At 46.9% G+C, this 17,565-nt stretch overlaps 1 protein-coding gene across 2 annotated transcripts in view; it reads left to right on the forward strand.

Moving 5' to 3' along the window:
• The first annotated feature begins 4,678 nt into the window (after positions 1-4,678).
• The window catches only part of LOC116437397 (CBP80/20-dependent translation initiation factor-like), a 484,652-nt gene continuing 471,765 nt past the window's right edge, over positions 4,679-17,565 (forward strand). For both annotated transcript variants that reach the window (XM_032095063.1, XM_032095064.1), the window contains exons 1-2: positions 4,679-4,858; positions 7,271-7,327. In XM_032095063.1, the coding sequence (XP_031950954.1) occupies positions 4,679-4,858; positions 7,271-7,327 (237 nt within the window). The remainder of the gene's footprint in view (positions 4,859-7,270; positions 7,328-17,565) is intronic.

Consider the following 17,565-nt stretch of genomic DNA (forward strand, 5'->3'; position numbering starts at 1 on the left):
TTGCTCATTATGAAGAAGCTACAACCAAAGAAGCCTCCCTGAAGACTGGGACTTTGGACTGAAAGTCAAACTGCTCATTAGATAAAGGGAAACCTATTGTTCAATCATCTCAGGCTGAGGGAAAGGTATGCATCCACAAAAGGCCAAAGCCACCAGCTACACTGAGAATCATCCCCTGCTGAGTTTGGGGTGGGGGGAGAGCACAGCTCACAGAAGCCAGATTTATACAGACTCCCCCCCAAGCGAGGGGGGAGGAGGAGGTTTCTGGTGCATTGCAGAACCTCTGGTCAGAGGCAATAAACACCCATCCTCCGATTACACAAACCGTGTTCCACAGCTGTGGAACCCCCAACCCCACTGGCCACATCCATGGGACTTTCATGTGAGAGGCAGCTGAGGGGGTGTCATAATCCATCAAAGGCCCCCCAAAGTGCTCCCCAGAGGCTTTGCACCACAGGACTGCATGTGATGCAACAGATCCAGAGTCTGCTGTAAGAGACTGCCCCCCTTCCCCAGGGGGACATGCCTGGACATTACCACCTGGCTTGAGGGTATATTAACCCATGGGATTCTATGCTTTTTGGGGGGACCTTCACCACCAAGAGGACCAGCTGGAGAGGATCAACAGAACATTTTTGGGATCCATGGAGTGGTGATATTTTCCTTTCACTCTCTTTCTGTCCCCCCCACCTATTTTCTATTTCTTTCTTTCTCTCTGTCTCTCTGTCTCTCTGTCTCTCTCTCTCTCTCTCATATTTACTATCAAATAAAACCCATATTATTGTCACTGGCATATGGTCTCGTTTGCACCTTAATTCGGGCAGAGGAATTTCTAAAGAACCTTAATAATTGGATCTTGACAGACTGACAGGCCTGTAGTTTCTGGGGGCCTCCTACTTGCCCTTCTGGAAAATCGGGACAATGTTCACCAGCTTCCAGTCAGCTGGGATCTTTCCAGATTCCCAAGACTGCTCCAAAATCATTGAGAGAGGTTTTGCAATGATGTCAGCCAGCTCTTTGAATATTCTCAGATTAATCCCATCAGGCCCCATAGATTTGTAGGGATCCAGCTGGAGCAGCAGATCCCCCACAATTTCAAGGTCGACTGGGAGGGTACCATTCTTGCAGTCATGGTCCTCCAGCTCAGGGCACTGAGACCCCCTTGGTCCATCATCTGTGTTGAAGACAGAGGCAAAGAATGCATTAAACACTTCTGCCTTGCCTCTGTCCCTGTTTGTGAAGTGACCATCCATATCCTGTAATGGGCTGATGGTTTTTTTACACTGCATTTTGCCATTAATTAATTTGAAAAAACTTTTTATTGCCTCCCACAGTTCTGGCACCTTCAACTCCAATTGAGACTTGGCCTCACAAATTTTCTCCCTACAGTGGCAAGCAGCATCTCTGTATTCTTCCCATGTCACCTGGCCTTGCTTCCACTGGGCATACACCTTCCTTTTTTGCCTTATTTCTGACAGAAGATCCCTGTTCAGCCAAGCTGGCCTTCTGCCTCACCTGCTTGACTTCTGACATTTGGGAATTGCCTGATCCTGTGCCCTTAGGAGGTGATGTTTCAAAAGTGACCAGCACTAATGGACCCCAGCACCTGCAAAAACATTTTCCATGGGGACCTTACTTACTAATTCCCTGAGCAGCCTGAAGTGTGCTCTTCTCATGTCCAGGCACTTTTCCTCCTGTCAACAGAGGTTTTAAACTCAATTGCTTCGTAGTCACTGTGGCCAAGACAGCTGCCAATCTCCGCTCTGTTGACAATCAGTAGATCAAGGAGGGCATCTTTCCGAGTTGGATCCCTTAGGACCTGTTCCATATAGTTATCGTCCAGGTTTTTTTGGAATCTTCTGGCCCAGGTTGTACCATCTGTGTGATGCTCCCAGTTAATTTCTGGCAAGCTGAAGTTCCCCCATAAGGACAAGGGCAGTTGACTTGGAAGCATCCCATAGTTCCTCAAAGAATAATTTGTCAGTGTCATTGTCCTGGCTTGGAGATCTATAATAGACTCCCACAATGACATGTGCATTATTTGTTTGCCCCTTGATTCTTACCCAGAAGTTCTCAACTGTGTCATTGTGTCTTGGTTTGAAAGACAGATGTCTGCTAAGGAAGGCAGGAGCCTCCCTTGGAATGGCAGATGTAACTCCCCTTCCCTCTGAGTTATTATAATTTTGAAATCAAGGGACTTTTAGGCAAAGATGTGGAAAATAGGAATAACAGTTCTTTACTATTATATATCTATATGTGTATAACCAGTCAAACAAGCAACAATAACTATGGCAGTAACAGCAAACAATCACAAACCCAGTCCCAGCCTTCTCCGCTGTCAGGCCCTTTCCCCTCGGGTGCAGTTCTGCTCGCAGCCGGCAGGGGCGCTGGCGGCTCCCGGTGAGCAGGGCAGGTGCGATGGTTTCCCCGCGGCTGCAGGGGGCGCTCTGGAGCGAGCTCAGGGAGCACGCGGCACCGGTGCCCTGGGATCCCAGGGAGGGATGGAACAAAGTCTTCACAAACCCCTGGGCAGCCGATCCTGGTGTCCGGCCGGACCCTCAGGAACAGCAGGCTGGAACAGCAGGGACGAGCACAAATGCCAGGTGGCAGACAAGGTGTATCCAAACGGGGAACCCCCCCCCCCCCCCCCCCCCCCCCCCCCCCCCCCAGAGTTCTGGGCAGGCAGGTCGAGCAGGGCCACAACGTAGCAAAGGCTCGAAGCAACGGCGGGGCAGGGTGGCCACAGCCTGGCTCCCAGCAGGGCGGGGAAGGCGGGCTTTGGGATCCCAGGGCTTCTCCAGCAGAAGGAAAAGCAGCCGAAGAAAATAGCCTCCCTCTCTGTCTGAACACCAGAGACCAAACTGCCCACACACCCAGGTGAAACAAAAGAGAAGCCAGCTCTTTTGTTTTTCTTAAGTACCCAGCCATTTGCTCCCCTAGCAACACGAATGGGGAAAATTCCTTTAACAGAAAAAGGAAAAAAAAACCGAAAAAACAAGAGAGCTCCTAAAACCCCAACACATTGCCAACTGTGAGCTCCATACATACCCTTCTATTACATACAGTGCCACCTGTCCGCCTCTTCTGTCCTGCCTATCCCTCCTGAATAGTCTGGAACTGTCCAGCAGGGCACTCCAGTCACAGGACTCATCCCACCAGGTTTCACTTATGCCAATGATGTCAAATCTCTGGGACTGGGCCAAAGCCTCGACCTCCTCTTGTTTGTTCCTCATGCTTCATGCATTAGTGTAGAAACATTTCAGGTGTGGTACTTTGTATCCAACACCTTGTGAAGTAGATTGAGGGATCGCATTAGTGCTCCTTTCCTCAAGTTTTGGCACACCATCCCATTGCTCATCGCTGGCGAGCTTGGTTTTATCCCTTTCCCCCTTCCAAGCATGTTTAAAGCTCTGTCAGCAAGGCCCACTAGCTCTTGTGCTAGAACTCTTTTGCCCCTCTGAGATAGGTGCATCCTGTCAGGTGTCAGTAGACCAGGTGTTGAGTAGTTCATCCCGTAGTCAACAAACCCAAAGTTTTTCCCCTGACACCAATCTCGGAGCCATGCATTGTCCTGATGGATCTGCCTATTCCTATCAGTACTATTTGTTGTTACTGGAAGAATCGAGGAAATTACTACCTGTTCTCCTGATCCCTCTACCAATTTTCCCAGGGCCCTGAAGTCTCTTTTGATTGTCCTTGGACTTCTCTTTGTTATTTTATCACTGCCAGTTTGAACAACCAACAGTGGATAATAATCAGAGGGCCTTACTAGACTGGAGAGTTTTCCAGTGATGTCCCTTATCCGAGCCCCTGGGAGACAGCAGACTTCCCCATGAGTTTTGTCTGGTCTGCATATTGGGCCATCCGTTCCCCTTAGAAAGGAGTCTTCTATTACAATTGCTCTTTTTTCCCTCTTAACAGAGGAGGTCTTGATGCAGGGTACAGGTGGTGTTGTTTTAGGATGCCCCACTATCCCAGAAGGACCTTCGCCCACCTCATCAGTTGTCTGGTCTTCTAGTTCCAGAGCCTCATACCTGTTGAGCTATGGAGAAAGAGGAAGGAGAAGAGCATCATAAAGCCTGTACATCTTCTATAGAGCCACTGTCCTGAAGAAAGAGAGGTTTTAAAATTAGATTCTAGTGGGATGTCTGTTTCACCTCCATGTGCAAACCTCCTCTTTCAACCATTTGCAGTCACATCATTAATTCAGCACCATTTACTGCTGCTGTCCTAGAGAAGCTTTTCAATTATCATCCTCTTCCTCACACCCTTGTCCATTATCCCCAGCTTCTCACCCTTATCCAGCACAGCTAATGCTGTGGGCTTTTCAAATTAAGTTTTTTAATTTTGTTTTTCTCTTGTGCATGTCTGGAGGTTTTCAGTAGTTTGGGTTTTAAGGAGGACAGGAAAACTGTCTGTTGTCCTTAGATGTAGGAATATTACAGAAATGGGACTTCTTTTTTTTTGCACACATGAAAACTCCAAATATGACCACCTAGGTTTATTATAAATATTACTGGAAATGCAGATGTACAGCAGAAAATATCCTGTCCCTGGAAACCGATAAGCTTCAGCTGCTGTTTTTTTAACCTTTTTATAATTACTGGGAAATAATTTCTTGCCCCTTTTAATTTTGCTTTCTCAGGCCCCCTCTGTTCTCGACATCTCTCCTGAAGGGATGGAGAACTCATCAGTGGCATCAGCCTCCTCAGAGGCAGGGAGCAGCCGCTCTCAGGAGATCGAGGAGCTGGAGCGTTTCATTGACAGCTATGTCCTGGAGTACCAGGTCCAGGGGCTGCTGATGGATAAAATGGAGGGGGATGGTGAGAGTGAGAAGACACAGTCCCACATCTTGCAGGTAGGTGGACGAAGGGCACATTGTGGGGTGGGAGAGGGTCTGGGGGGTGCTGGTGGCTTACAGCCTGGCTTGGGGATGCACGTCCAGCTTAAGCAGGATGTAGTAAAACACAAGATTTGGGGCAGCTTGCTTGTACAGCGATATATATGAGGTCTCTAACCAGCTGGTAGAGGTCTCCTGCCAACTGGGTTTTGGTTTTTATGGTCTCAAGGTGCATCATTGGAAGTGTTCAAGGTCAGGTTGGATGGGGCTTTGAGCAACATGGCCTAGTTGAAGGTGTCCCTGCCCATGGCAAGGGGGTTGGAACTAGATGAGCTTTGAAGGTTCCTTCCAACCCAGGCCATTCTAGGATTCTATGAATACATGAAGTCTTTCAGGACATAAGTACTTGACTGATTGATTGATCCAAGTTAAACCAAATCTTCACACAAGAAGACCATCCTACAGACTCCGTTGCCCCCAACATGCTGCATGCAACCATGAAGTTCCTGTAGTCACTACAGTTTACTGTCTTAAAGCATGCATTAAGGAATTATCTCATCTCCCAAAGATATTTTTTCCCACCTCATATCCCAAATTTGGATAAGAAATAATCAGGAATTTTAATTTCTGATTTTCTCTTCCTGATCACTTCTTAGCAAAGCAAGGAATAAACACTCGTATATCCTGAAGCTTGCTGAAGTAACCCTGGTAGAAGCCAGCCTGACTGAAGGTGGCATGTTCCCTCTTAATGAGAGCCAGAGAAAAAATAATGGGTTTAGGGGGAAGGCACTGGACTGAGACCAAGAAAATTGTTTTTAACTGTGAGCTTCTGCTAGCAACTTAATCTTTAATGTTGGGCAAGTTGCTTAATCTCTGCAGTTCTTTTCCTTGTGGCTGTAAAAATGTTTTTCCTGCCTGAGAGAGGATAAATCCACTCACCCATGTGTGTGAGATGCTCAGATGGTACCACATCCCCCGATAACTGCTCTCCATGCTGGGGGAAGGAAGGCAAGGCACATTGTATGCTGCCTCATCCTCCATACCACTCACAGCAGGGCGGAATCTATCACCAGTCTAGAAAATTCCAAGGTGTGGATGTTCCTATGGTGGGGATGTCTCCAACCTTGCTCCCACCAGGAAAGAGAGGAAAATCAGAGGGAAAATGTAATTTTCTTTTGGCTGTAGACATAATAATAGTTGAGCTGTACCTTGGGAGACCTTTCCAGGCATGTGGTTGCACTCAAAATTGTTAAAGGAGATAGGCATAGGTCTAGCAGAAGGCTCTCAAGCATGATAGCATCAGGAGCTTCTCCAGGTAGGTGAGCAGAGGTGGCAGGAGAGTGATGAGCAGCTCTTTAATGAGAGGAGGCTGAGGTCCTCCATATGTGAGCTAGAACGAGTGCTCCAATAAGGGCAGAGCTGTGTAGGGATCATGGGTGGTTCTATTGGTGGCTCTTCCTCTTATTTTGTGGCCTCATCCATACCTGTCAAGGAGCTCTCAAGTGGTTGCTGCTTGTATGGAATTGACCTCATTTTCTCAACTCATTTACCTTGGTGATGGCATTCAAGCAGTGAGCCTCTCTGGAACAGCCAAACACTTCCAGGATGAAAGACCTCAGAAATGGGGTTGGTCACCGAGGTTCAGTCTCAACTTTGTTGGTAGGGGTGATAAAATGACTTTAGGATTAAGCAGCATCCTTTATATTTGTCTAATGAAAATTGCTTTTTTAAAATATTATGTTTTTCTCAGTATGATGCAGCCCTTCATTTCTTCTAAGGAAAAAACTCAACAAAACAAATTACCCCAAACTGAATTATTTTTGTGGAGGCACCTTGGGGGAAGCTGACCTAAGCAGCTCATGATCCCCTATGTCCGGGAAGTCCCCTGATGTCCATGTCCTTCACCATGGGGCAAAGCTGGTGTGGGAGTAGTGCTGTCATCTGGTGGCACGTCACAGTTGCCACATTTTCTGTTTTGTTTAAAATAAAACCACAGTTTTTCTGGCAGCTCAGGGCTTATATCTGTCCCTGAAGCAAATGGAATTGGGAAAAGCAGAATTTTCCCAACTTTCCATGGAAGACTCCATAGAAAAGAGTTATCAACTCAAGTCACCTTGGTGCATACCACATGCCTGAGATACCAAACACTGATGGAGTCTGCCAAGAAATACTGGGGATGGATTTTATTGCAAAGTATCATTTCAGGTGCCTTCCTGTAGTTGTTCCTGCATCTTCCCTCTGCTTGCCATCAGCAGGTAGAGTGTTTCCAAGCCAAAGCCTTTGGGATCATCCTCTAAAATGAGGGAGTGCTGCACATGTAATGTGATGCCTGTGGCCAGATGGTGTTTGCTGTGTGTTGTGGTCTGACACAGCAGTTTTCTCCAGCCTGGCTATTATTTTACACAATGCCTTTTTTTATCCCTATTACAGTGGACAGCAGATAGTAGTGAGCAGCTTGATGGCAGCTGTCCCCTATCCCAAGGGAAGGTCTTGTCATCTCATGAACACAGTCAGGTAGGGGTTGTGTTTATCTCTTCCTCACCAAACCTTTGCTTTTGTTCTTGTACTGTCTCATCCATCAGCATGGAGCCTGCCCGTGCTGCCAACTTTCCCTGTCCCATGGAAGGGGAGATGTGTCCCTCTGTTTGGCATCGGAAAGCTCATTCCCACCCAAACCATGGAAGATGGGCAACATCCCAATGTGAGGATGGATGCTTTGACCGGGAGCTTATTGTTCTGTGATAAAGGGGAAAAAATATGGAGTGTCTCATTTATTGCTGAAGAGCTTCTTGTGGCCACCTGTGAAAGCAACCTATTTGGAGCATCGAAGCTGACTTGAAAGTATGAGATGTATCTGGGATGAGGGATCTTTGTGTAGATGGGCTTCTTGGTTATATGCCACAGCACAAGGATGGTGTTGTAGGGAAGAGGATTAAATAGCTGAGGGAATGAATTGGGAGAAGCAAAACTGCATGTGCCAAGAACCTGTGTTGGGTGAGCAATGACAGAAGCCAGGTGTAAGTTGGTTTGGGTGGTTGTACGTGGTGTGAACATCAGTGAACAGTATTTACCAAGTGCTGCTGGAGGTGGCTGTCCCTCCTCTTCGTGAGCACTAGCGTGGGAGAGGGTTGGGTAGGGTGGAGGAATGGGTCTGACCATTGTCACCTGGTTAAGGAGCTACTGTGCCACTATGAGGCCATCAACTCTATAAGAACAGTGTTTGCCTGAGGAGATATGAGACTGAGGCGGCTGAGGAAAGGGTGAAGTGGCATTTGCAGTAGCTGTGGCTACCTGGAGAAGGGGCTTCAGGCTGGTGGTTTTGGTGCTCTTGCCATGCTTGATGTCCTCCAGGCTTCAGTCCCACATGTGGGATCCATTAGAAGAAGCCTGGGAGCCTCTTGCAGGGTGTACAAGAGGCTGTGTCAGTCGGAGCAGTGCCTATTGCAACTTTAATTTTGGGTACAATTTCTTCCTGCACAGACCCATGATGGAAACTGCTTGGCTGTGGGATGGGGGCTCACGCATCCCCTCCCTGCCATGGGTTTGGATGCAAGAATGCTGGGAATATCTATACCAACACCTGTACCCAACAAAGACAAGATCTTGTTGTGTAGGAAGGTGCATGCTGTATGGAAATGCTGCTTCACATGAACCTCTGAAGATGCAAGATGGAATTGTGGACTTAATTTATTATAGTTTTGTTCTGCTCAGAAATATTCATCATCAAAACCTCATCCAGGTTCCAGCCAGCTGCTTGATATTCAGCTGAGAAGCTGGCCATTTCCATCTAGCCTCCTTGGGTTGCTAAGGGTGATAACAAGACCAGGTGCTTACCCTGGGGAAGAAGGTCCCTTGCTCTTCACCCAAAGGCTCAGCTAATGTGCTGAGCTGGTGGGTACTACAGGAGGATGCAGGAGTCATATATGAGTGATGCTTGCCTGACTCAAATCAACACAGCCCCAACATCTTCCATCTGCCTGATGCTGTGGACTCTTTTGTTTCAACTTATGTGGAAGAGGGATGGTGTTTTGCTTTTTTTTCCCTGTGAATTAAACCTATTTGATCTCCTCAAACAGGGAGCTTGCTTTCTACATACAAATGCCATTCACTGATGCCCAAGCTGTTTCCCCAGTGTTTGAGCTCTCTCCCAGCCTGTGGCAGAGCTAGTAATTCTCTCTCTCCATGTTTGGCTTCCTTTAACAGTGAGTAACAAATTTTCATTGGCACCAAAGAGGAGCTGCAAGCTATTGTTCTTCTGTCCAGGCAAGCATTTCTCTTGCTGTGGCTGATATACGAGTGAAATGCTGCTGGTGAGGACTAGGTGAAGTTTATTACCATTTCTGGCTGTTGATTTTTCACTGCTTGGTGAAACATCTGCTATTAGCAGCTGTGGGAGACTGGCACTTGTGTATCCCATACAAAGCAGTGGCTTACAAATGGAGAAAATTCCCTCTAGAAGCCTTTTACTCTGGTCTTTCCAGTTCTCTGGGCAGGTCACTGCAAGAGGGTGGTCTGCTGATGGAGGATCTCATGAGATACATTTTGTGAACTCCTGGTGTGCTGAGAAAATCCTGGCCTCAAAACTACATTCAGCTCATATATAATTCTTGTTTCCTACAGTGAACACTTTTGTTTGCTGCATGGCATGGCTGTGCTCTGCTAAGCCCTGCTGTGTTTGAGCAATACTCACCAGAAGGTCTGATAGCACCGTGTGAGCCTCTGGGGTGAAGACTACTCCATTGAGGTATGCAAGATAATATCTGAGCACCATATTCCCTCTATAAATGAGGAAAGTTTAGATAATGGAATAATTAAAAATCTTTTTATGTTTGGATTTTTTTTCCCAAAAAGACCCAATGGGAAGATTTTATATAATACTTTTTTGCATTTGCATTCCCCTTGTGACGCTGTTGCAAGTAGGAAGCTCTTTGATATAATTTGGAGAGCAATTCATTAAGTAAAAGACTTCTGGTATGGTACATATTTAGACAGCCAGTAGAGCTCTTGGTACATGACAGGCCTGGCAGCAGTTCTATCCCAGGCTCACCTTATGTAATGGGCATTAACAAAAACCAGCAACTCAGCGGGTTTGTCCCATTTCTCCAGGTGATGGGAGAGGGAGAGCTAAAAATCCTACTTCCTGGCCAAGTCCATCCCTTCCCCCATGGTGGCTGGCTGTCACCCATCATCACCAAACAAAAGCTTGTGTTGAATAGGACTGCCTTTATTTTACTGCTTATTTGCATGTGTGCCCATGTCCCACCAGGTGCAGCAGGGACTTGGTGCATGATTGTGGACATCAGAGGTTTCTCCAATTGATGGTCATGTTGACTATCTACTGAGCAGTGAAGGAGGGTGTGTGGATCACATCTGGATTATCCTACACCCTGCTTGTAGCAACCTTCTGTCCCCCCTGAGGAGCTGGTGGTGGAGATGATGACTCTGCTTGCCTTCCCATTAAGCCAGTAGAAACAGCAGCATGCCTGTCACAGGCAGAGGTGGTGGGCTATCAAGTTAACAGCATAAGACTTTTTATAAGGGTATGTAGTGACAGGACAAGGGAGAATGGCTTCAAACTGACAGAGGGCAGGTTTAGATTAGATATTCTGAAGACACTCTTTCCTGTGAGGGTGATAAGGCACTGGCACAGGTTGCCCAGAGAAGCTGTGGCTGCCCCATCCCTGGAAGTGCTCAAGGCCAGGTTGGATGGGGCTCTGAGAAACCTGGTCTAGTATAAGGTGTCCCTGACCATGGCAGGGGGTTGCAACTAGATGATCTTTAAGGTCCCTTCCAACCCAAACTATTCTGTGATTGTAAGATACTGAGTGTCCTGTGCTGTTTGGTAGTGTGGAGATGTAGACAGCTTTGCAGGTATTGTGTACCACTGTTACTGAATCTGGCATGTTCTGCCAAAGGATGTCTGAACTGAAGCCCAAGCCTTACTGATAAGGAAAGCATAAGAAATTCCCACAAAATCAAATGTATCACAAGAAACTATCTCAAATATCTCAGTGACTCAAAGAAGTGCAATGCTGTGCTAGTACCAAAACATTTCAAGGCAGGACATGCTTTGTGTCATGTGAGGACATCTGACCTGCCTGCATCTGAGGAGGTGTCTTTGACTGCTGTGTGTGGGGTGAGAGCAGAGAAGATCCACTTAAATCTTTCAGGTCTCTCTTTCATGTGTCTTGCCTGAACCTCGAAACCCTCTTTGATGATGAGCACTTGGCTTCCAACTATATCACAGAATCGCAGAATATTCTGAGTTGGAAGGGTCCCACAAGGATCATCGAGTCCAACTCTTAAGAGAGAATAGCCCATACAGGGATTGAATACACAACCTTGGATGTTATTAGCACCATGCTCTAACCTCAGGGTCAAACAACTTCCTTTCATGAAGTTTTTAATAGAATCCTAGAATGGCTTGGGTTGAAAGGGACCTTAAGACCATCTCGTTTCAACCCCCTTGTCATGAGCAGGGACACCTTCAACTAGACCAGGTTGCTCAAAGCCCCATCCAACATGGCCTTGAACACTTCCAGGGATGGGGCATCTATGACCTCTCTGGACAACCTGTTCCAGTGCCTCACCACCCTCACAATGAATAATTTCTTCCTAATATCTAATCTAAACCTGCCCTCTTTCAGTGAGAAGCTATTCCCCCTTGTCCTATAAGTACATGCCTTTGGCATGTAGTCATGGCTGGAAAAGTTGCTACATTGCCAAAGCAAAGGCAGTAGTAGGAGTGGGGTGATATGTGAAAGTTGCCTCTTGGGAAACAGCAGATTTCAATGCACAGTAGAACTTAATTTTATAGAAAGTGGAAAAACCAAAGTATCAGTGCAGATTTCTCTTGAAATTCCAGAAATTTTTTTTGCAGGCATCAGTGCTTCTTGGGATCAAACACCAGGAGATCCTCCTCTATGGATGCTGCAGAGACAGGTGGCAAGGGATCATGGTCTTGGATAGGGGCCACATCACTAGGTCCAGAGTTGGACTGAGGCTCCTGTGACCAGCACTGCTGTCATGTAAGCATCTCAAGTCAGCAGTGAAGTTGTCTTCTTGCTGTCTTAAATCTGATGACAACAGCAGGCAGCATGCAATGCCCCAAATTCTTGACTAACCAGATCAGCTCTGTAGAGTGAGTGAGTACTGCTTGCAAAGAGGCTGGCAGGATCTCCTGACAAAAGATGTAATTCATTTCCCCATGCTGGTAGACAGCCTGTGTCTAGCTTTAGTTGTCCATCCTTGGGTTCAGATTTGAAGCAAAATGTGAGGGAAGATCCTGGGGGCATTTTGAGGTTCTCCATCTCATTGACCTGCTTGTATCATAGTCCAAGTCCAGTTTGTACACTGAATTTCATTGAGATTGGCCACCATGCTGAAGACCTGTTGGGGCAAGTGGGTGCTGGCAGATGCTACAGTCTCCATTGTTTCCAAAAGAAAAAGAGAAAGTGAAAGACAGGGAGTTACTTTGAAGCTTTGCCAGTGAATACAGGTTGGTGTAGCCCTACCTGACAGAGGAAGAAATTAAATCTTTAAGTGGGGTGACCTGCCCATGATCAAAGAGCAGCTCTAAGAAAACCAGTCACTTAATGGTTTTCTGCCTGTAATTGCTGGGTAACAGTCCCTCCGTGTAGTGAATGCAGTCCTGTTCAGTTACAGTTGGAGAGGACTACTGAAAAAGAAATCAAGTCCTTTAGCTAATGTATAGATTTAACTTTGGGACTTCTGTTTGGGATACATCTCATGAAGCAAATACCTGCATGGGTATCTGAAGATCTGGGAGTGAAATGCTTCACTGCTTTGCTGCCTGATTTAGGAAAATTGTTGCTGCTTACCGAGGATGGAGGATGGTATCTTCTAGGCCTGCTGTCACTAGTGACTCACATAAGATGACATTTTGTCACCCTCAGTTTTCATTTGTGTAGAGTGGACAGGGTGGTGCTGGTCTTCCCAATGAAGGGAGAGCTTCCAACACTATTTTTTTGTGAAAATTGCAGTAGTTGAGTTCCCTTTGAGGTCTTAATTCTTCTTCCAGAGTTGGTTGAATACATCAACAAGTGTCAAAGCTCTTGGCAGGGAAGGGATGACATGAGCCATTTCCTCTGAGGCTCGGGCAGGGGCTTGCTGCTGTGTCTCCATAGCATGTCTGAAGTTCTCAGTGCCATTCTGAGTGCTCTCAATGCTCCTCATCTTCATTCTTGTGCATAAATGAGCTATCTAGCACATCCTTGGCTAATGTCTCTCTCAATGTTGTCTGGAAGGAACACAACCACACAGGTTTGGCCCTTTCTGGAGAGTCCAGAACGGTCTTGTAGGCTGTCTTGGGTAACCCAAAATGCTGTTGTATTTCATATCTATCTGTGCTCAAAAATTGTTACTATCTCTTTAAGTCCCGGTGGCGTAGTTGGAAATGGAATCATGAGGTTGGGACACGCCAGTCCCTTTAAAAAGTCGGGGCACCCAAGCTGAGTCCTCTTTTGCCTGGTGGCTTTTGCTTGGGGAAGAGGCCCTGCTTCAATGGAGGTTTTCTCAGGTGGGTTTTCCTGGGTTTGCAACAGCAGCAACTCAGAAAAACTGCATTTCACAATCATAAACTTTTGGAGTGAATTTTGCAAACCCCGTCAGTGGCACCAAGCTTGATCCAGTCCCAGGACTGGGCCACCTTGCGTTGGTGTGGAGAGACCGTTTCTTCCTGCCCCCCCCCCCAGCCCCTCCCTGCCACTCCCCAACACACCTGCAGCTCGGAGGACAGCAGCACCAACATTGGTGGAGTCCAGCAGGCAGCAGGAGGAAGCAATGCTGAGCCCATATGCACCAGCAATTCTCATCTGCCACTAGAACTGCTTTGTAAGCTCCTATCTTCCTGGGAGGGTTTCTTTTGGTCTGCCATCTTTTCCCTTTGTCTCCTAGACTGCGTGGTAGCCTGTGAAGGCCAGCATCTTGGAAGGGAGGAATATTCCACCATTTTGGGTTTCTCTTTTTTCTCGTGGAGTTCATGAGATATGGAAATTTTATATCTAGTGGTTATTTACTGTTATTTTTTGCCTGTTGCAGTTTTGCTTGTTAATAAACTGGGGTTTTTTCACTTATATCTACTCATATTTCATTTCTCCTTATTGATGGAAAGAGATTGGTTAATACTAGAAGGAGAGGCAACTCATTCCAAAGTGCCTACCTTTCAGTTGTCTTAAACCAAGACAAATTTGGCATGCAACTTAAATGGCACTAGAAAGTGAAAAAATAACAATTTTGTCCAAAACATTTGGTATTGGGTACAGAACTCACTCATCACGATGGTCTTCAGTCTAATAATAGGACAGTGGCACCTAGGCTTGTGTACTTGTCCGTATAAATGGTACAATTTGCCTGAGATCTGGCTCTTTGTCGCAGGGACACAAACCAAGATTGCTTTGTTGATACATTCTGCAATATCAGCTTATGTAAAGATAAGATCAGAGGCAATGAGGATTATTTCGGATGTGTATTCATTGCTGTTTGCCTGCCCTGGTCTCAGCTGCTACTTCTGGGGATTTATTAATAATCACACCCAACCTGTTGGGGGAACAGTAGGGAATGATTTTTCCCAGCCTTTCACTTCCTTCTTCTCTTTCAGGTCTGACACATCACCTTTTGAGAATGTTCATTTCCCTCTGAATGTTAAAGGCACCATATTTTTGTTACTAATTCTGCTATGTCTCCTCTGTATGGTTGTTATTACAGCTGGTGATGGGGGTCAGCAGTTCTGACCCAGGAAGAGGTGACCGGTCCGGGGAGATGGTCCCGAAAGGAATCGCCTTCCCGAGGTCCGGTGTCTTCCCTCAGCTGCTGGCAGGAGGCCCATGCAGAAGCTGTCAGCTCTTTGGTGATTATCAGCTCGTGATTCCAGCTCAGCTCTGCAGGGCAGCCTCCAGGCCAAGCCAGACCAGAGAGAGAGAGACGAGAAGGCTCATGTGGCTGGTTCCGCACGAAGGTAGCTTTATTATGGGTCCCCTCCGGCGAAGGGGGGAGCCAGGGACGCGAACCCTCTCTGGGAGGGGCCCCAGAGAGCTTGCTTTTATAGGGATACAGGGGATCAGTAAGGGACCAATGGATTACAGAGGATCTGGGATGGGAACAGACCAATGGGTTACAGAATGATCTGCATAGTGTCTCTCAAAGGATTGTGGGTCTGCCTTTCCTCGCCGTGACCAAAGTGGTTGCCTTTCCAGGGAGTCCTGCTGGGAGATTGCTCAATCTCCTTATCTCAGCAGACATCCCTCCAGGGCAGTGGCTGGGCATACCCCACAACTCCCCCTTCTATATTTATTAAAAAGGCATTCCCAGCAGCCTTTCTGCAGCAACGTAGGAGGCAAGAGAACATAAGTAACACAGTAATAATTACAATGAATACCCACAAAGCTCCCTTAATCAAAGATGCAATCCATCCCGTTATTCCCCATCGTCCAAAAAGGTCATTGACCCAGTCTAGGCTTTTATCTACTTTTAGGTCTTTTACTAGTTCTTGTAGTTTCTGGATGTTTGCCTGGATGGATGTTGAGTGCGAAGAAAGATTGAAGCAGCACATCCCTTCAAAGTCTTGGCAGCCATGTCCGTGGGCAAGCAGTAGGTAGTCTATTGCTACTCGATTCTGTAGGGTTGCATGTCTGGTAGTCTCCTCATCTCTTAAAAGATCGCTCAAGGCAGCAGATGTTGCATTAGCCTGTTTGCTTAGCCAACACCCTAGGTGATTGATATCCCCAAGGGCCTTGAGTGCAGCTAACCAAGGGGTGAACACGGAAGCTGCAACTTGTTCTGCCTTATTCCAATTGTAAACGTGGCTGTCACAACTTTCGTCAAACTCAGCAAAGGATCTCTTTTGATGTGTTGATGTGTCTGTTTGTCTCCAATTATGTAACAATGTAATATTTGGCGTGAGAGTAGAAAGCTTGCCAAGGCTACAGGGGCCTCCTTGGAGGTGTGAGGGGATCCCGGCCCATACTCTGTCACCACAGACAAGAAACACTCCCCGGGGTAACACTTTTGGGTGGAGAGTGGACACAGAGAGTACGTGGCTGGTGTAATTGCACCAATCTTGACTATTATAGGCTTTGTTAAATGGTGATATGTCTTTTCTGTATGTGTTTTTTGCTTGGTCAATTCCTGGCCAGCATTGGCTTTGCAGTCTAAAATAAAATTTGACACAATATGTTGCTTTGGAGGACCCCAGCAGGTTTAATTCTTGGGGTTCATCTCGAGCATTTGGCAGAATCTTTGTCCACTCATCCCAAGTGTCTACTGGGTTGGGCCTCTTACCTGTGGTGTGGAGGAGCTCTGAGTTAGTGATGGGCCAATCATCTGCTACCAAGGGAATTCCTACCAGGCACGTAGAGAGTGGGTTGTCTACACTGCCCATGGACAGGCACAGATTGTCTTGATTGAGTGTCTTTGCTAGGGTCACCCAAGCATTATGGCTAGGCTGTGGGACAAGCCAGCTGAAGGCATGTGGTACGGCGATGAACATCAAGGCAGGGGTGAGGACAGCATCAACATAGATACATTTCATCTTTAGGCAGGGATGGGGCTTCTGAGAGGGAATATAAGCGAGATTTGTTAGCTTTGTGGTGAGAGGGGAGCTTTTGGGGTTTAGGGAGGTTTGACAAGGGTTGAGGGAAGGGGATATTTTGGGGTAACAAGGGGTGATAACATATAAACTAAGGATCAGTTTTTCAGGCTGTGTCTGGCCTACAGCTTGACTTTTTGCTGTAGCTTCTTGTTCAGCTTTCTGTTTCGTCTGCTGCCGTGTGGTGGGACGATCTTTTTCCTGGTTGGTGGGCATCCGGCAACGTTTTCGTCTCCATGCCGAGCTGGTCTGGTTTTGGGGAGGTCCTGTATTTGTCTCAGGAGAATTCTTGGTGTTTGTGGTAGCAGTGTTTGTAGGGCCTAAGTATGGTTTAATACTTTTTCCTGGGAACCACTTCGGGCCAGATGGTAGCTGGACACAGGCGTAGCCTCTCCCCCAGGTAATCAATTGGAAGGGCCCAGAGACCTGGTGTGATTCTGGGTCCTTTACCAGCACTGGTGGCTTCTCCGTGAGCTTAGCTTGGGTTGAGTTTGAGAAGTGGCGGAGTACTGGGGGGTCAGGCTCTGATGAGGTACCATTTAGGAAGTTAATGACATAGAGAGCCTTACAGAGTCTTTCAACAGGAGACAAGATTTCTGTTTCTCTCCGTTGCTGGTTGAGGACTCTTTTGAGGGTTTGGTGGGTCCTTTCTATGATGGATTGTCCTGTGGGATTGCTAGGTATGCCTGTCTTGTGTTTTATTCCCCATTGGTTGAAGAAATCTTTTAACTTGTGAGAGGTGTAGGCAGGCCCATTATCTGTTTTGATTTCTTCAGGGACTCCCAGGGTGGCAAAGGCAAGGAGAAAATGCTTGATGACGTGGATGGCATTTTCTCCTGCATGGGCTGATGCAAACACTGCCCCAGAAAATGTGTCAACTGACACGTGCACATATTTGGATCTCCCAAAGGATGGGAAGTGGGTTACATCGGTTTGCCACAATTGGCAGCTGTTCAGACCACGGGGGTTGACTCCGGTACCCATAGATGCTATTTGGTAGTTCTGGCAGTTCGGGCACATTGCAATGATAGCTTTTGCTTGATCTTTTGAAAGCTTGAACATTCTGACAAGGGCAGGAATGTTTTGGTGAAAAAATGCATGTGACAACTTCGCCTGGGCA

The sequence above is a fragment of the Corvus moneduloides genome, chromosome W, assembly GCF_009650955.1.
Source record: "Corvus moneduloides isolate bCorMon1 chromosome W, bCorMon1.pri, whole genome shotgun sequence".
In the NCBI taxonomy this organism is placed as follows: domain Eukaryota; kingdom Metazoa; phylum Chordata; class Aves; order Passeriformes; family Corvidae; genus Corvus; species Corvus moneduloides.